The 20,444-nt window shown below is 42.6% G+C and overlaps 1 protein-coding gene across 1 annotated transcript in view; it reads right to left on the bottom strand.

Annotated features, from left to right (window-relative positions):
* Nucleotides 1-20,444, bottom strand: part of PCSK2 (proprotein convertase subtilisin/kexin type 2) — a 206,835-nt gene that overhangs the window by 42,966 nt on the left and 143,425 nt on the right. Inside the window, exon 6 of the mRNA XM_032806360.2 lies at nucleotides 2,079-2,155. Coding sequence (XP_032662251.1) covers nucleotides 2,079-2,155 — 77 coding nt within the window. The remainder of the gene's footprint in view (nucleotides 1-2,078; nucleotides 2,156-20,444) is intronic.

Below are 20,444 nucleotides of genomic sequence, written 5' to 3'. Positions count from 1 at the left end.
TATTTCCTTGTTTAAGTATCAGTAGGGCCTTACCAAATTCACGGTCCATTTTGATCAATTTCTTGGTCACAGCATTTTAAAAATCGTTAAGTTTTTCATGATTTCAGCTATTTAAATCTGAAATTTCAGTGTTGTAATTGTAGGGATCTTGACCCAAAAAGGAGTTGTGGAGGGGGTCACGGTACTGCTATCCTTACTTCTGCACTGCTGCTGGCGGGGGCGCTGCCTTCAGAGCTGGGCAGCTGGAGAGGGACAGCTGCTGGCTGGGAATCCAGCTCTGAAGGCAGAGCCACTGCCAGCAGCAGTGCAAAAGTGTGGTATGGTATGGTATTGTCACCCTTACTTCTGCGCCACTGCTGGCGGGATGCTGCCTTCAGAGCTGAGTGCCCAGTCAACAGCTGCCGCCCTCTAGCCTCCTAGTTCTGAAGGCAGCACAGAAGGGTGGCAATACTGCGACCCCCCTAAAATAACTTCGCAACCCCCCTGTAACTCTTTTGGGTCAGGACTCCCCAATTTGAGAAATGCTGGCCTCTCCTGCAAAATCTGTATAGCATAGGGTAAAAGCGCACAAGAGACCAGATTTCATGGGGTGGAGGTGGGAAGAGGAAACCAGATTTCACTGTCCATGATGCATTTTTCATGGCTGTGAATTTGGTAGGGCCCTAAGTATAAGGACTTAATAGTAGGGGCTCATGCTACATATGGCGGCGTGGGGTAGGGGAGTGTGATTAAAGAGAATTTAGTCAGAGGATAGCAGAGGAGCCTAATTTACCCTGGGGTGAAATAGATCAGGACCTTTGCTGAAATGTCTGACTCTTTATCACCCTACCCAGCTGACATTCACTGAGAGCAGGTTGCCCGTGCCAAAACCTTGGCTTCAACATGCCGATATAAAAGCCAATGTGTGCTTTGTATTTAACAATGGGAAATGTTTTCATTCCCAGTGCAGGTACAAAACCCACCATAGGAGGTCCAGGGATCAGCATAGTGCACTCTCCTGTCATGGAGTAAAGGATGGTTCCAACAGGACAGTAGGAAAGGGGGTTCTCAAGGTCCCAAGGCTTCAGGAGCTGCTATAGGGGAGGCAGTAACCATGGAAAAGGCTCCTTCTTCAAGAAAGTCACAGGTGTTATGGAACTTGTTTCTGGACTACCCTAAGAAAACAGACACTGCTTACTTATGGAATGGCTCTTCAGCCAGTTTTCAAATCCCTTACGAAGGCAGGAAGTGCCACTGCTAGACAAAGAACTTGAAGTCCATTAAAAGCTTTGAGTATAGAGTGAGGGCAAAGCTCACCTTGGAAGTAACAGCAGGGAGAGTGGCAGGCCTCTTCTGATGTATTCCAGTGCCAGATTTGTGCATCTCCTCCCTGGGTGTGGTACCAAAAAAGGCAAAGAGGGAATACAGGCTGCTCCATCACCTGTCCTACCCCTGAGGCTCATCAGTAAATAACCATATTGACCCTCTGCTGTGTTCAAGGAGATATTTGTCGTTTGATGCTACAGTAGCCTGAGGTTAGGGACTGTGGCCATGGGGCACTGTGGCAAACTGTGACATCAAGTCTTTATGAGAACTTTACATGTATTTTCAAGTTGTTCTCAAATGCCTTTCCTGACAGATTTCCTCCTGCTCATAAAATCCCAGTCTCCATATTGCTCCCTTTAAAATAACATGAAGGCTGTGGGTGAGATGTGATGATGGAGGAAGGAGAATAATAAAAAAATAGTTATGAAGCATAAATTCAGACTTGGGTATCATGATTTCTTCAGTTAGCAGACAGAAAATTATATACAGTGTCACCTCCACAAACATTTCAGGTATGCCTTCGCCTTTCTGGAGTAGAAAACACTTTACATACCATAACTCAGCTGATCAGAGTGATAGAAGAGGTTCCCAGGAGAACACACTAGATGATAAAATCAATGTGAAAACAGTAATATCTAATCTTCAGGCAACAGAGACACAGCAACTTCTGTGCTGAAAACCACAGAGTTTAGCAGAAAGACAGACACTGAAACTATCAGTAGAGCCTTATGATTTCCTAACACCTGAAGTGACAGCTGACTGAGCTCTATTACCTGTTAAACCAGTCATCTGTGTAGCGGGGATACGGGTAGGGATCGTTACTGCTGAAGTCGTAGCTGGCTTTGGCATTCTGGAAAACACAAATATTTCAACGAGTCTGCATGAAAACAGGCCAACAAAGCAAAACAGAATGCAGAATGAGGGAACTTGTAAAATGTTAATAAACTCCCCTTTTTGTTCTATTTTATCCATCTGAGTGTTGTCTGATATACCTGGTTTGCTGGACATAACGCATCTCAGCTATTATGAGTTACCGCATTAAATGTCTGAGATGAACTTTCCTCAAAGCGGTATGCAAGCAGCATAGGCTGGTGTTTAGTACTATTCCGACTTCTGTCTCTGGGTCACTGGATTACCATGGGCAAGTCATGCCACATCTTCCTGAGGATAACATTTACCCACCTTTTATAGTGCTTTGAGATATTTGTATTACAACTGTTGGGCATTATTATTATCATTGTTTGTATCAGAGTGGTCCCCAGAGGCCACACTTGAGAGGGAGGGCTCATTGTGCTAAGCAGTGTACAAAATAGTAAGAATTTACATTTAAATAGACATGGCAGACAAAGAGTGGGAGGGGAAAACAGAGGCCCAGATCGGTAAAGTGCTCAAGGTCACACAGCATGTCAGTGGCAGAACCAGGAAATGTCCAGAAGTGGAGGTTTTCTTTAGGAGGAGAAGTAGATTCAAGCTAAAAACTCAACCTAGTTTTTACATAAGAATGGCCCTACTGGGTCAGACCAAAGGTCCATCTAGCTCAGTATCCTGTCTTCTGACAGTGGCCAAAGCCAGGTGTCTCAAGGGAATGAACAGAACAGGTAATCAAGTGATTCATCCCCTGTTGCCCATTCCCAGCTTCTGGCAAACAGAGGCTAGGGACACCATCCCTGCCCATCCTGGCAAATAGTCATTGATGGACCTATCCTCCATAAAATTTATCTAGTTCTTTTTTTAACCCTGTTATAGTCTTGGTCTTCACAATATCCTCTGGCAAGGAGTTCCACAGGTTGTCTGTGCATTGTGTGAAGAAATACTTCCTTTTATTTTTTTTTAAACCTGCTGCCTATTAATTTCATTTGGTGACTCCTGATTCTTGTGTATTGAAAAGTAGTAAACAACACTTCCTTATTTATTTTATCCACACCAGTCATGATTTTATAGACCTCTATCATATTTCCCTTAGTCATCTCTTTTCCAAGCTGAAAAGTCCCAGTCTTCTTAATCTCTCCTCATATGCCCGGTGCTGAAGTCAGGCTTACTGACCTGTAATTGCCAGGATCACCTCTGGAGCCCTTTTTACAATTGGCATCACATTAACTGTCCTCCAGTCATTGGGTACAGAAGCTGATTTAAATGATAGATTACACAGTACACTGCAATTTCATGTTTGGAGTTCCTTCAGAACTATTAGGTGAATACCTTCTGGTCCTAGTAACTTATTACTGTTTAGTTTATCAAATTTGTTCCGAAACCTCCTCTAATGACAATCTGTGACAGTTTCTCAGATTTGTCACCTCAAAAGAATGGCTCAGGTGTGGGAATTTTCCTCACATCCTCAGCTGGGAAGATTGATACAAAGAATTAAATTTAGTCTCTCTACAATGATCTTATTGTCCATGAGTGCTCCTTTAGCATCTCGATCATCCAGTGGCCCCACTAGTTGTTTAGCAGGCTTCCTGCCTCTGATGCGCTTAAACAATTTTTTGCTATTACTTTTTGAGTCTTTGGCTAACTGTTCTTCAAATTATTTTTTGGCCTTCTAATTACATTTTTACACTTCATTTGCCAGAGTTCATGCTCCTTTCTATTTTCGTCACTAGGATTTAATTTCCACCTCTTAAAGGATGCCTTTTTGTCTCTCACTGCTGCTTTTACTTTGTTGTTTAGCCACTGTGGCACTTTTTTTGTTCTCTATGTTTTTTAATTTAATTGTGAAAGAAGCTTTTCATGACTGTGAGAACTTAAGGGACTACTGCCAGCAATTTTGCAGCAAAAGCCAGACGATAGGAATTCAAAACAGTACATAGGTGAAGCGTCTAAATGACAGAGAGAAAATGTATAGCTAGTTCAAAACACCCCATCTTAAAGTTATCAGGATGAAATCCTGGTTCTGTTGAAGTCAGTGGGAGCTTTGCCATTGACCCTCCCTGTTGGTGTATAATACACCAAAGAGAAGTGAATGAGTCAACAGAAAAAGATCAAGTCCTTTCATGTATTAACATGTACTGTGTCCACTTACAGTACGACCAGCTGGACAGCTATCTGGGCATGGTAAAGTCAGAATGAAAATCCTGCCTGTCTATGGGTAGTATAATTAGGAGATAAAGTACACTCTGTACCAATTTCTAGGTTTGTTTCCTCTAGAGAGAAATGCATTTGAATTAGGAATTAAAGAATTTTCTAATGCTATTGCCATGGATTATGCATGGCATGGATTTTAGGCAAACTGGAGGTAACTAATTTTAATTCAAATCTCATTCTCCTAGCCAGTAATATGAGTATGTTCACATTCAAAACCTAATTTGATGAGTTCTGGGCTTTGCCAATTCCTCATTTGGTGCAGAATTTCTGACCTTTTTCCCCATAAAATTCTCACTTTAGTGAAAATTGCTATTTCAATCCTGGTGTGGGTAGATTCAATCCACTCCCCATCTGCTAAACCCAAAGGAAATTACATGTGGCTAATTTGTCAGGAAGGAATTAGACATGCAGACACCCTTTGTATACTCATCAGCTGCTCTTGGTGTTGGTATCAGACAAAGAAAGAAGGGATGGAAGGTCCTTCAAGATATATAATTATATGACTATATATTCAAAGTAGGGATGGGCAAATTGCGTCAGAAAACAATCCAACTCACCCTACAGACTGTAGCTCTCCTGTATGTTTAAAAACAAAAAAAGTTGAATAAGGATGACTTTGGCCCACAATTCTTTTGTGCGTTAAGATTTTTTTTTTAAAAAAAACATGACATTCAGTTCTTTGCTCCCTCATATGGGTACAATTCCCTATGGAACTGGTCTTGTACCTTCCGGTTTTCTCTTGACTCCTACACTGACCACAAGACAAAGAAACTATAAGCCTAAATGATGGTGTGTAATGTCTTTGACAAATTGCTTGTGAGTACTGTTCAAAGCTGTACAGTGGAAATAAATAATTCAGTTGTTGTAGATAAGATCTTAAGTGCAGAGAATAAATTCTTCATGAGATGGAAAAGCAAAACAGTGTATTCTTTGCCTAGGGGAGCATAGCTGAGGGCAAAATGCCTCACTGAAAAACACCCAAACAATGGCACCAAAACAGTGTTGCTATGGGGAAGGCTTCCCCTATTTGCCAGCTGAAGCATTTGCCTTCTGTTTGTTTCAAGACTATTCAAAAAGTCCCACAGGGTTCTTGCTGCAAACAGTTCTGGCATGAAGATTTCTCAGAGCCCTGGTAACCTTTTATTTACATTTTAAAAAGGCATCTATATATAAATGCATAGGAAATCTGCTAATTAGGTATACAGTTTGTTTAATATGTAAATGCAGAGGTAGTTAATTTGTACAAGTAGAGGTACGAGTGAACATTATAAACACCATTTCTTTTGGTCCAGCATTGTTATTTGCAATTAGATGTACAGGTATCAGCAAATGGACACCAGGTTGTCAGCCTGCCTGGGGCGCAGTGCAATTTGGTGTTAGCTCTGGGCCATTGCTCTTTGTCCTTATTCTGTGTGTATAGAATATTGACTCGAACCCAGTGATCCTTGATTGAGACTGTCAGAATCAGGCTAGGATTGTCCCATATCTTTAATTTCTTGTATTTTCTTTTGTCAAAACATGCTCACACGACTATGTGAGCAACACAATTTCTTCTAAAAGACTGTTTCTCTTTGGAACAAATACAGCTCTTTGTTTTCATGTATATGGGACAGAAGGCAGTCAGATGCTACAGGGATGGGTGACTTTAGAGAGACCTAGTTAGATGTATAACATGGACCCCTGGGTAGGCCTGGACATGTATAGAAACTGAGTTATCCCCTCTGTCACCCACAGAGATTGGGGATATTTTACTTCATTTTGTTGGTGTTTTCTAGTGTGGGGAATGAGGGAGTTCTGTGTATTATTTTTTATAATCTTAGTTTACCTGTATGATATTTTCCTGCCTGATGATATTTTCCTTATAGAATAGCATTAAATCAGAGGAGGCTGGTGTGGGGGAAGAAAACGTGAAATGAAACAATAACAGATAAGTCTCCTTAGAGAACAGTGGGGGAAGCTATGGACTGGGGAATGCTTCAGCCAAGCTGGCCAAGTTTACTTTTCCCCAGACACCAGCCTAAGGTCAAAGAGGATACTAAAGCCTTAAAGATGCCAGCTTAAGGAAGAAGGTGGCTGTAGTGGGTTGCCAGTAGCTGCCTTGGTGGGGAGAGATTGACAAAGACACAGTGACAGTGAGAGACTCAAAACTGTAGCAGGCATGGAGATAATTGGGGTCAAGGGAACATGCAAAAGCATTCAAGGAAAGATTCTGGTGTAAGTGAGTCCAATGAGTACAGGCCGTTCTTGTATTAACCCTTTGCTCCGTACCTCTGTGTGAACAAAAAATGTTTTGTTTTGAAGAAGTTGGTTCTGAATAATTTTAATCAGCTGCTGTTACAGGCTCATGGAGGTAAAGGCCATACAGGTGTCAAATCCAGGGCCGGTGCAACCCATTAAGCAACCTAGGTGGTTGCCTAGGGTGCTAACATTTGGGGGGTGGCGAGCGCAGTGGCTGGATGTTCGGCTGCCGTGGTCGTCAGCGATATTTCGGGGAAGGGACCTTCCACTACCTCGATCGGGGGTGCCATTTCGGGGGTGGGACCTTCCGCCGCCTAGGGTGCCAAAAAGTCTGCCGGTGCTTCTGGTCAAACCCAGCTGGATCTGTTGGGTTAACATGGCTGGGAAACAGGGGGGGCTGTAGCCCAGAGATCCAGTCTAAGAGTGGTAGGAGTGTGTGGTCTCCCTTCTCCACAGAGAGGGATGAAGGTGGCAAATCCTATCCCCAACAGGACAACAGATGGGCTGCCAGAACTCGTTTAAATGAGGTAATAATTATACTTAGCTATTGCAGAGTTCTTTTCTTCAGTGGGTAGCATTATATTCATTTTATAGATGAGGAAACAGACACAGAGGTGAAGTGACTTGTACCAGATCATCCGGCAGGCTAAGCCAGGAATAGAACCCAGGTCTCCTGCAGTACAGTGCTCTATGCACCAGGCCATGTGCCTCACCTACATAAAATCTCTTTCTCTTCCTCTCCCCCACTCCCAGAAAGCACCATCACAATTGATACTAATTGACACCTTCACTAACAGCCTCAATGAATAAGGTCTAGGACCAAGTAGGCCAAGGGAATAAATCCCCTTCTTCTCGCTAGGGATGACCTCCCTGATAAATATGAGGTATCCTGGCAGGAAGATGCCAGTCTTTCATGGGTTCATATCACATCATTCTGTAGATAAAATGAGGACTTTGCTCTTCAGTTCTATCTGGTATCTTCCATGAGAACATTTACTAACACAACATTCAAATAGAAAGGGTATTTCCTGCATGACTCCAGAAAGCAAGAGGGAAAGATGAAATCCTGTGAACGCGGGGGGGCAATCTATTGACTCACTAACACGCTCCTTGTGGTGTCGGGCTCCTAGTTTCATAGGTTTTAAGGCCAGAAGGGACTCATTAGATCTTCTAGTCTGGCCCCCTGTATATCCCAAGATATAGAATTGTATTCATTCATTCATGTATGGAGCCCAATAACTTGTATACAAAATTCCCATCACAGTTAATGCAAGTTCCCTGTGTTCATCTCCCGCACACTAAGACACAAACCAACCATAACTATTTGCAGCATATTACAGGTTTGTTCATACAAGTGATTTAGTTTGGGCTGAAATGTGATGGAATACTGCTGGCCCAGCACAGTCTGAGTTTTCAGACACTGCCGACAGCCAGAACACATTAATAAAGTGACAAGTCATCTGCAAAAATTCCTTTCCTGTGAATACAATAGTTTGCTTCTAGCAATATAAGAAGCTCCTGTACTTATTAGTTATAGGTACATCATAAAAGGAGAAGATTCTCAATTAGATAAAACCAGCAGACTTCTAATACTGAAAGGGCAGCAATCCAATCCTGCTCTCTTTGAAAAGAGCCAGATTATAATAGATTGGAAAGGCATTTGAAAAGGATGGGATATACCGGCCCTTGGTTAGCACCCAAGCTCACAGACCTAATGATTCTTCTCTATTGCTGATCCAGCTATTCAGTGTTGCCTCAGGGATTTTACTTTTCCTCCCAGGGTGATGATATATTGCATATTGCCTGTTCTCAGAGCTCACTAATTACTGACAGTACAGTACAACGTGCAACCATGATTTCAGAATGCAAAGCAACAGTCCACAGAGCTTCCAACTGGAACGGCTGCTCTAAGAATTAAGCATTTTAAAATAAAACAAAAACATTGGACAAGATTAGTGGAGTAGGGCTCCAGCATGCCACATGTGTTTTGCACAAACATCCACAGATGTAAGCAGGGTCTGAATGAGCTCTCCCCTGACATCTGGTGGTAAGCTGGGGGAAAAGCCTTCAGGAACTGCCTTTTTTGGCACAGACACACTGACTCTGCCTAGGTGCACAGCATAATGGAGCTGTTTTGCCCAAATGATCACTTTTGGTTGGTGTCAGATTGCAAGTCACTTTGATGTTGGGTGCTGGGGTGATGAAAGGTCGTTGTCCTTGTCGTGTGAGTGGGGGCACCAGAACTATGCTTGGCGTGCCCTGATTGAGGAGAGTCACTCTCAATGGAACTGCACCCTCTAAGCAAGGCGTAAGGGGGCCAAAGGCGAGTGGAGAGGAGAGTGGGTGGGGACAGGTGCTTGTACCTGGTGGTGTGGTCTCTGCCCAAACAGTCCTAGACATCATTTGACTCTTTCCCTCTCCACTGTTTAATAACAGAGCTGATTAGACTCAACTCGGCGTCTTTTGTTTTGTTATGGATCCACTAGAGCTGAAATAATACTTAGACCGGGCTATCAGTTAAGACTTAGGCCAGCATGTGGGACATACTTGCAGCATTTTCCCCAAATTAATGCCAAGTTCTTTCCCCCTTTTTTATTAAAAGTTTTCTTCTCGATACTCAGACTAACTGCTTATGAGAGGGGAAGTATTGCCTCTTAGAGATGCCCGGAATGGTGTGTAAATTTTCCCAGGTTACTGCATGGTGGCTTGAGCTTCTTCTGTGTTGTATTGTTAAAAGAACTCTTAGATATTGAACTCGACCCTTGTTGCTGCCAACTCCACTTGACAGAAGGGTTACACAAACAATATCACATTTCTCTTCATTCTTGCCAACCAAATTTGGAGTGGAGACATGGATTTCCTTAGTTAGGAAATGCATTTGTTGTCTGCAGCAGAGCTGGTCAGAATGTTTTTCCATTGGGAACACCAGTTAATTGAAATTGGAACGTTGAATGGAGATAGTTTGAACCTACCTGGCTCCTTGGCTTGCCTGACTGGTTTTTCAACACCCACCTGGCAGTCTGATGGGAGCCAAGAGTCTGGAAGCCCTGGATTCCAAGAACCTAAGCTCCCAGATCCTTGGCTCCTTTGCAGCTTATGTGGCTACTGTGGAATGGGGATCCCCAGGCTTCCTGGCTGGCCGATGGGGAACCAGGAGCCTGAAAGCTGTGGGAACTGTGCCTCACAAGCTCTGAGATTCAAAATGCTCCATGAAATGGAATTCTCTTTCTGCACAGAGCTTTAGTCCACAGTCACAAGGACAGCTTAGTTTAATTGAAGCTGATAACAACATTCTGGGTAACATCATAGTAATAGGAATTTGGAAGATAGCCTCAAGACAGTTGCATTAATTTCCTCAAATCAAACAAATCTCTATTAGGTTAGAAACCAAACTATTTGAGGAATTAGGTAGCAAATGGGATAAACTGTTTAAAAACAAAATTACTGACTTTGTATGCTTTTGTATCAGGATGCTGATTGTATTTGCTCTGGCTTATGTCGTATAGTGCTTTGACTCTGTATTTTCTTGCCTTGTATAGGTACGAAAACAACTTGTATTGTCAACATTTCTGTTTATCTTCATTAAAATAATATTTTAAGGCAGCTGTTTTAAAGGAGAACCACTTCATTGAGAGAATCATAGATTGTGCTCTCCTGCTCTTTAGATCAATTTGTGAAGTGCAAACTCTTCTCTTCATTGCTACTCAGCACTAGAATGTCATGTAGTTTCTTATTATATCTCCTTTTCACTAATTTCTTTCCTACTTTCCCTGAAGACATGGCCAGTAAACCAACATGAGCAACACTATCAGATGAAGCTTTTCAACCTGGGTGCATCCTCACAAACAAGACCTGTATCCCCAGATAACCTTCCAAACTCTAATTATTTCACAGAAATACATGGGGCCAAATTATTAGCTGGTGTAGATCAGCATAACCCCATTGATTTCTATGAAGCTTCACTAAGTCCCAGCCAAGAGACTGGCCCATAATTTATGGCATTCTTTGCAGATAGCGTCCAGAACAAGAAATTCTTACAACCCTCAGCCATGGGGAAATAACCACGAACTCCCTATTTCTCTGCCACACAAACTGCTAAAGCTTTCCCCACTGCAGTACTCCAAACCACGTGAGCACAGAATCCTTGCCTGTAACTTCAGAACCCAGTAGTTCTACCTGCAAAGAGCTAGCAGCCTTCTCCACAGAAATCACTGAGAGGCAACAACAGGTGGCACATAACTCTCTTAGACTCCTTTGAAAATACCAGCCTTACTCTAAAAAATTAGGCCTCTCTGGAATGAGATGACAGCCTGAATCCAATTGCAGAAGAAAATTGTCCACATCACAAAAGCAGAACTGCAGCTGTTCCCTTGGTTACCCTTCTTCACAATTTCAGTAGAGGCTAAGGTTGGAATGGGCAGGGAGACAGCTATTATATGACCTCCTGTGAGGATTCCTCTGAAACAGTGCAGAGCCACATTGGTACAGCAGCATGAAGGAAGCATAAACTGCCCCTCCTAAAGCTGTGTCTGATCAATAGATAGATTTGTCTGGATGGCAGCCATGAGCACTAAAGTAATGGTGCTTCATCTTGACCTCATTTACACCAGTTAAACTCCGTTGATGTAGTGGAATCACTCATAATTTAAATGAGATTGGATGTAAATTGACTCACAATAAGGCCCATAGTATCAGTGTGAATGGGGAAATGGGAATCAAAACCTAGATCTTTTTCTTGTAGATTCCGAGCTAAATTCTGCTAGATTCAACCTTACTGACAGACACATCTCTATTGTGACTATAGTAACTGAGAGCAGAATTTGGTTCTCTATATATTCCCATAATTAACAACTACAGTGTATTTCACTTCTCTGGCCACCAAATTTCCTGCAACTAATGAGGAAAAGTCATCAGTATCTATGATTTGTTGTTAAGGGCTGCTTAGGTTAGAGGGAAGGATAGCTCAGTGGTTTGAGCATTGGCCTACTAAACCTGGGGGCTTTGAATTCAATCCTTGCAAGGGCCACTTAGGGATCTGGGGCAAAATCAGTATTTGATCCTGCTAGTGAAGGCAGGGGGCTGGACTCAATGACTTTTCAGGGTCTGTTCCAGTTTCTCTAAATGAAAGGTGTGTGTGTATATAGTGGAGTTGTTTTCCCAAACTCTCAGTGCCCAGTACTTATAAATAAATACCCTATTGTATTATTACTTATGTTTTGGCCAAGTGCAGAGAAAAATGTTCCCTTCAGATCTCTTTCATGCCAGCAGAACCAGCCTGAATTTATAGTACTTGATAAACTTGAATAATCTGTTATACTGGAACCATAAAAACCTTTTAACCAGATATTTCCTGTTTGATTCTGCTTAGGAAGCACTTGCAAGAAAGTGACTATTCGTCTGTATTTATTTAATTTATTTTCTTCTTACAAGCCAGAGTTTTTGTGTCATAACTGAAAAAATTTATTTTTTTTTATAAGCGCATAAGCATTAGTAATAATTGCAATTTTCTTTTGATTGCTTCGCAGTTTCCCATCTCAGTAATTTTCCTCTGCACTGGCTGTGTTTAAACTAAGGCGGCTGGATTTTCTTGGCAATATTTCATTCACACTTGTGAGTACATGCCCAGAAAAACAAAACTTTGCTAAGATAGAAAGAAAGTATCTGGTCTAACTTTTAAAAGTGACTGTTGATCATTGATTTTGGCTGCTTAACTAGAGATGCCCATTCAGTGAAAAGTGGACCCTTTTAAGGGGTCTCAGTTTGCATACCCAAAACTGAAGCACTTAAAATCACTAGTCACTTTTGAAAATGTAGGCCTTCGTATTTCCAAACTTCAGAAAAAAGGATTTTCACAGAATACTATAGTTAAAAGCAAGTAAACAAGCAAAAACCCGAAAGTTTGCTAAATGAGGGCTACAGTCTACAATCACTATTCATGCAGAGTAGCTTTTTACTCCTTAGATAAAGGTGGCAGAATCTAGCCTTGATGTCTAAAATAAAATAATGTGTTATAGTAGAAGTTAGATGACACTGTTAAACATCAGGCCCAGTTGTACCCACTCGTAGGATTCTTTTGTAGTTGAGTGGACTGACAGATGAGCTAAGATACAGGTGGCTAGACACTACTGTTTTTGCTATCCATAACTGGATAAGTGTTAAACTATATGAGATAAGTTAAGTAAATCAGGGAGAAATGCCAGGGCTGCAGAAAACCAAATGGCTAGCAGACAGTGGAGAGCGATGTCAGAGTTTACGGTCATGAGAAAGGATCTGACAACCACGCTTTGAGCAGTAACGAAGGAAGTTACGGACTTGGAAGAACATGTCATTGAGCCTGTAGAGACTGGCCTAAGAGAAAAAAGTGAGAGCGAGACAGAGCTGCAGAGCCACATGACACTCATGGACCAGAGAGAGCGGGGTGCAGCTTCAACTGGTTGATCCAGAAAACAGAGTGAGAACAAACAAACAGATACTTTGGGATGAGGGATAGCTCAGTGGTTTGAGCATTGCCCTGCTAAAGCCAGGGTTATGAGTTCAATCCTTGAGGTGGCCATTTGGGGACTGGTCCTGCTTTGAGCAGGGGGTTGGACTAGATGACCTCCTGAGGTCCCTTCCAACCCTGATATTCTATAGTTTTACAGGTTCTTTTTCTTTATGTATGAATAGTCTTGGGAAGATATGCTGAGTAGCTGTTAGTTTTGTTTATACAAGGTTGTGGGTAGAAGGAGTTGAGCGGACAACAGGAAATTTTGCTCTCTGCCTGCACCTCCAATTAGAGAGTCAATAACTGAGGCAGAGGAGTTCCTTAGATATTGGGCAATGGTGCTGGGCTGAGAATGCTGAAAGAGGGGATTGCCCTGAAAGCTGTTTGATGACCTTGCGGACTGTTTGTGTGTAAATAAAACAAAGTTACATTTAGAGTATACCTAGACTCGGCATCACTACCACCACCACCACTCTGCAGAAGCACAATGCTGGGGTCAGAACAGGACACTGGTGTTGGAAGAAGGGGCAGTCCTAGTGTCACACTGAGACAAAGTTTTAAGGTTGCCAGCCCATCAGGATTGTCCTGGAATCTCCAGGAATTAAAGAGTAATCTTTAATTAAAGATCACGTCAGGAGATGAAACCTCCAGGAATACATCTAGCCGAAATTTGCAAGCCTACAAAGTTTCCAAGATGGCAGATTGGCAGCAATAGTAATGATAATCTTGGATCAGAGCTACTTTGTTTGCAGTTTATAAACTACCTAGGCATAGGTTGCCAAGCTTTTAATCTACTTTTACTAAAAACTATTTGGCTTACAGAATTTACAAACCCTGCACAATCTATCAGAAGTTTACAAATCCTATGGCGACTTCATGGAATTTTTGGATGTGCAAATATTGAAGCTTGAACAACTAACTCCAAAATGAGTTACAATTAATAAAACACATTTGGAGTCTCAGTATCAAGATATTTTTGAATTACAGTCTGCTTTTATAACAACAAGAATGGGAAGACTTTTCAGAAAGAAAACCTACAATTTTTCAAAGCCCCTTCAATCAAGGAAATTATTAAACAGATTTATCTTATGATAAAAGATCATCTTCCTAGAAATCCCCTGGCCTCCTTATTTAATGCTGCAATAAAAGAGCTGCATTTTAAACAGAATGATATTTCATTATTATTGTTACAACTAACTTCTGTATTGCACCTTATTGAAACAATGTGACACCCTCATCCCCTCCTTATGGAATTAGAAAATATGGACTGTTCTTATAATGGAAAAGCTTTCACACCAAGTTGTGCTCAAGAGAAGAGACAAAAAGGAGCCCCAGGTATTTAGAAATCTGGTTACAGTTTCTAGCATACTCAGAGGAGGTGGGCTCCCCAGTTGGCAAACAGACTCTTTGGTCTTGAACAAGTAATGTAGGATGTAGTATGCTAACATGCTATTGTAATTGACTTAATTTTTTTTAAATGGCTTATCTAATTACCCTCAAACCTTCCTTTTCACCAATATTTCTTTGGCTTAAGCAAAAGTATAAGAATTTTTGGCAGAAATCAGTTTTTATTGAAACACACACAAATTTGAGAATGAAAAAGTATCAAAATAGGTTTTTTAAATAAAGGCAGTGGTAAAAACAAAACAAAGTGGGTAAACTAACCTAAACCATGCCCCATATTCCCCAGTTTACCCTACCTCAATTACACTACTAAATAAAGGCTATCTGACAACTTACCTTACTACTATCGTGGCTCTGTAATTTTCACTGTGATGTGTAGGAAATCAGAAGTACTACTCCCATTGTCAACAGGATTTGAACAGCTGATTACCTAGCCAGGTTCTATTTACAAATGGAAAAAGGAAGCTAAAATACAAAAGCTGATAACTATCAGTTTGCTTAGCTAGCTCCCCTTTAACTTTCAAAGTGGTGCACAATGGTCTTAGAAGTTCGCCCATCATAAAATAAAGGGGAATTGGATGGTTTTAGCATTGCATGTTGCTTTGAAAATTAAAGGATTTATTGTTAAGCACTGTCAGAGCAAGCAGAACTTTTTCAAGTTCTTATTATGCAATGCGCTCTTCGTTGATTTCTTTAAAGTGAAAAGATAAAAGCTTCCATATCTAGAAGGTTAGAAATGCAAGATTCATTGATTTATACATTGTATTTTATTAGCAGTTGGACAGAGCTCAATAAGTTTGACTGAAAAACATTAAGGACCTACACAGTGGCTGGCATTAAAAAAAGTGGAAATTCAGGTCCATTATCCTTAATTGTATTCCTCCACTTAGAATAATAAACAGTGCTGTCTTTAAACACTGAACTGTGGTAACCAATAACGAATGCTGAGTTTTAATGGCAGCCATTGCATACCTACACCATCTACAGAGGCATGAAATGGGAGGAGGACGAGGACAGTTGTCTCTCGTATGCATTAGCTAATCTCAGTAGGCCTGATAGAAAGCCCATTGAAATCAATGGAAAGATTCCCATTGTCAAATGCAAAGTGGCAGCTGAGATTTTTTTTTTTTTTAAATCAGCATTAGAAAGCCCTCCAAATTAAAGGCGTATAGTAAGAAGATAACTATAGTGGTAACTGTGGCAGAATGACATGGTTATGTGGCCAGGATGTGAGGAGACCACACATGCTTATAGGGACTACAGCTTAATCAAGAACACAACAACAAGGGATAGAGGAGTTTGAGGGATTTATTGCAGCTAACATATTCAGGGATCAGTCTCGTTCATACTGATGTCAAAGGCAAAATTCCTTTTGATTTCAGCGGGTGCTAGATTAGGCTCTAAATCTATCCATGAGGAAGACAAAGCAAGCCTTTGGGTATGTTTCTAGAGGTGTACTCTACACCAGAAGAGGTCATTCTGGCATTATACATGGTGTTGATGGAATGTGGTCATCACCTTTAAAAACCTAGCAGTTACAAGATTGATGATTAAGTGCAGGGGATAATGCAAATGCTGCTGTAATCTCATTTGTTTCTCTAAAGTAATAATGGCAATATGTTAAGGCTGTATCATGTGAAACTCTGGTCATGTTATCACAAGATAAACAAAGTAGAAATTAAAACTCTGCAGAAGAGGGAACCTGGTATGGTTCAATTTGTTGCAAGTATTAGCTATAGCAGCTTGACTTGGCCAATATTGCATTTTTTTAAATAAAAAGCAGAAAGAAAAAAAAAACTGTTATAGATCTGAAAGGCAGCAAAGAGACTGAAGGCAGTAAACTGGTACAGACAGTGCATTCTACAGCTTTACAGATTGACATGGAAGGAACAAGCCTACAGGCAATTCAAGCAGAGTTTCACTTAAATTGTACAAAGATGGAACAAGATGTAAGGCCATGTAATAGTCTTGTAAGACAATTCCAAATTTCCAAGAGTAAATCAGAAAATACTATACAAGCTACTACCTAGATTTCTTTTGTCGAGGAGAGGAGATGCAGGTTGATTTGCATGCTTTAGGATTAAAAGCTCCTGAGAAGCCACACTGTGTACCCTATTCAATAGAAGTTCTTAGCTCTCCATCTTCAACCCTGAGCACCTTCTAGTACTGCATTAAGTGACCTGACTAATATCTGCCATGTGTCTTCTCAAGACCTTCAATGTTCCTTTTTATAAACTAGTTTCATTTATAAAGAATATTTTAATGGTTTCTTTTGTATGGAAGCCTATGAAACCAACGGAAAAATCAAAACAAAATTCTCGGAAGTGAGGAACAGTCACATGCAAGAGTTTCTTTTGTCCTCCATGGGAGCGCTTTCCTTGGATGAGTTCTCCGTAGAAGAGCTGTTTAGAAATGCGCTCGTCTGACATTCTCATGACATGTCCGGCCCATCTGGTCTGGGCTCTCATCAGCAGGGTGTGAACTGATGGCAGACTGGCTCTGGTAAGGACTTCAGTATCAGGCACTTTGTCCTGCCACCTGATTTTTAGAAGCTTTCGCAGACAGGAAATATGGAAGTGATTGAGCCTTCGTGCATGACTCCTATAGACAGTCCATGTCTCGCAGGCGTACAGCAGAGTTGGAAGCACCACTGCTCGGCACATCTTCAGCTTCATTGGTAGGCTGATCCCTTGATGTTTCCAGACATTGGAGCGCAATCGGCCAAATGCAGAGCTGGGTTTAGCAATTCTGCAGTTTACTTCATCATTGACTGACACTGCTCGGGAAAGGGTACTGCCCAGGTACGTGAAGTGGTCCACTGCCTGAAGTCTCTGTCCATTTACAGTGATGACGGTTCTGAGTACGGAGTGTGGGGAGCTGGCTGGTGCATGATCTCAGTCTTCTTGATGTTAATAGTGAGACTGAAGTTGTTGCATGCAGATGAAAACTTGTCCATACTGGCTTGCATTACTGGCTCTGTACTAGCATTCACAGCACAATCATCGGCAAAGAGAAAAAGTCTCAAAGTACAGTTTCCTTCACCTTGGTGATGGCACACAGTCGCCTCAGATTGAATAGTTTCCCTTCAGTTCTGTACTTCAGGCCTACTCCTTCAGTGCAGTGTTGAAAGGCATCAGTCAGAGTGGCAGAGAATATCATGCTGAACAAAGTGGGTGCTAAAACACACCCTTGCTTGACGCCGTTGGTGACTGGGAAGGCCTCAGATGTTTCACCATCATCCAGGACATGAGCCATCATACCGTGATGAAATTGACGTACCATTCATATGAATCTGTCTGGACAGCCGAATTTTGATATGATCCTCCACAGGCCCTGGCGACTGACAGAGTCGAACGCTCTCTTGAGGTCCACAAAAGTTGTGCAGAGTTCACGATTCTGCTCTTGACTTTCTCCTCACAGCAAAGATCATGTCAATAGTCCCACGTCCCTTGCGGAAGCCGCACTGTGATTCTAGCAGTAAGTCCTGCTCCAGGTGAGTGATCAAATCAGTTCAACAGAACCCATGCAAGAACTTTCCCCGCTGTAGAGAGCAGCGAGATTCCATGGTTATTGTCGCATACCTGGCGATTGCCCTACCTCTTACAGAGATGCACGATGGACGCATCTCTAAATTCCTGTGGAATGGATCCCTGCTTCCAGAAGGACTGAAACAGCTCAGTGAGTTTCTGTAGCGGCACAGGTCCATCGACTTTGTACACCTCTGCTGGTATGGCATCTGACCCTGGGGCTTTGCCACTTGCCATCAACCAGCTGTCTTTCTTCACTTCGTCCTCTTCTGGTGAAGCATCCATGGAGTCATTGACTGCAACCTGGGGCATCTTGTCAATGGCCTCATCAATGATGACTGAGGGGCAGTTGAGAACTGCTTCAAAATGTTCAGCCCATATCTGGAGAATCTGCGTCTTCTCTGTAAGGAGCACAGTGCCATCAGAGTTCAGGAGGGGAAAGCTTCCAGAAGACTGTGGACCATAGGGTGTGTTGAGGGCTTCATAGAACTGCTTATAGTCGTTCCTGTCCGCATACGCCTGTATTTCATCTGCTTTGGTGCTCAGCCACAAGTCCCGCATTTTGTGCAGTCGGTTCTGTACTGTTCTGCGAGCGTTGATAAAGGCGGTCTTCTTTGCCGCTGAGGATGGGTCGTTCTGATATTCACGATGCAGGCGGTGCTTCTCAGCAAGTAAGGCCTGGATTTTTGCATCATTTTCGTCAAACTAGTCTTGCCGTCTGCGTGTGGAGGGCCCCAATACCTTCGATGCAGCTGTATGAACACTGTTGCGGACTTGCTCCCAGTCTCTCTCAGCATCAATATGAAGATCAGCAAGCTCATTCTCTAGGTCTTCCGCTAAATTTTCAGTGATGTTGCTGTTCTTCAGCTTCAACACGTTGATCCTTTTGAGATCCTTACAGCCTTGCGGTTGTCTCTTCTGCATGATACGGAGCTTCGTTTTGGATACTATGAGCCTGTGATCCGTCCAACAGTCAGCGCCACACATAGCTTTTTTAACCCTGACATCTTGTCTGTCCCTTCTCCTGATGAAGGCAGTCAGTCAATCAGATGCCAGTGCTTGGAAAGGGGATGCATCCATGAAGTCCTGTTACGGGTAGGGAGGCGGAAGACTGTATTGGTGATCAGAAGGTCGTGTGCTGCACAAGTTTTCAGCAGTAACAGGTCATTGCTGTTACACTTTCCCACTCCATTTTTCCCCGATGACTCCTTCCCAGGCTGCGGCACCCACATCCGACTCTTGCGTTAAAATCGCCAAGCAGGATCAGCTTGTCTGTGAGGTGCACTGATGATAGCAGAGCATCTAGTTCTTCACAGAATTTATCCTTCACATCCTCTGGGTTGGTCATTGTGGGAGTGTATGCGCTGATCAAAGTAGCTTGTTTTCCTTTTTGGAGCGGAAGCCGTATTGTCGCGAGTTGGTCATTCACACCCTTGGGGGGACTGGCAAGTTTCCGAACAAGATGATTCTTGATGGCGAAGCCAACTCCAGATTCGCGACACTCATCACTGCTGCAGCCATTCCAGAAGAATGTATAGTCTCCACCTGACATGGACAGCTGTCCTTCATTAGCAAGGTGAGTTTCACTAAGGGCTGCAATGTCAATGTTGTAGCATGCAAGCTCTCTGGCAACAAGTGCTGCTCTTCTCTCCGGTCTGTCTGCCATGATGTTGTCCAGTAGCGTGCGTACATTCCATGTGCCACTGGTGATCGGTGTCATTAAGTTTTGTTTTTGTTCGACCGCTTTTATGGGATCCCCGCCAGCCATGGTATGCTGGCCTGGGTAAGGTGAAGCAGGCAATGTTTAGGGCACCTTTTCTAGCCCCCTCCTCATTCTACGGAGGTGACCAGTGCAATCCTGAATAGAGCTGCTCATTCGCTCAAGAAGATGCCGAGCTCCACTGCTGCTTCGGTCAGTGAGGAACAACCATTATACCTGAGCTGCCTGTGTGCAGGTCCACTGCTACAGCTCCCAGTGTATCTACACCTGCTGCTTCATTGCTCGCCCATCACCACAGGACTTGATATGATGTGATGTGATATGATGTCGAGACTTGCGTGTGAATTGGATTAAAGTGAGGGAGAGTTGTGCGAGATCAACCTCACTCTCTCTTCCTAGTTCCTATCTGTATCCAGTGGCAGGACAAGAGTCAAGATGGCTGGAGATAGGGCAGGACGCAGTGGATGACCAGGATGCCTACGTATCTTGTCATGCTCTTGAGTGTTCCACAATGCTTGCTGTCACCGCCTTCCTGACCGTTGAACCAGGTTTCCTCAGTCAACCGGATCCAGCCTTTGCATGCAATGGGTAGACAGGCCCTAACTCACCAAGGGTCTCAGACTCATCGGCTACCCTCACCTGGTTTAGTCTGCCAGTCGAGATGGTTTCCGGGGTGTGGCCGCTG

Source organism: Chelonoidis abingdonii, chromosome 3 (assembly GCF_003597395.2).
Source record: "Chelonoidis abingdonii isolate Lonesome George chromosome 3, CheloAbing_2.0, whole genome shotgun sequence".
Taxonomy (NCBI): domain Eukaryota; kingdom Metazoa; phylum Chordata; order Testudines; family Testudinidae; genus Chelonoidis; species Chelonoidis abingdonii.
The sequence above is the reverse complement of the archived record's forward strand: the minus strand, read 5'-3'. Positions and strand labels throughout refer to the sequence as shown.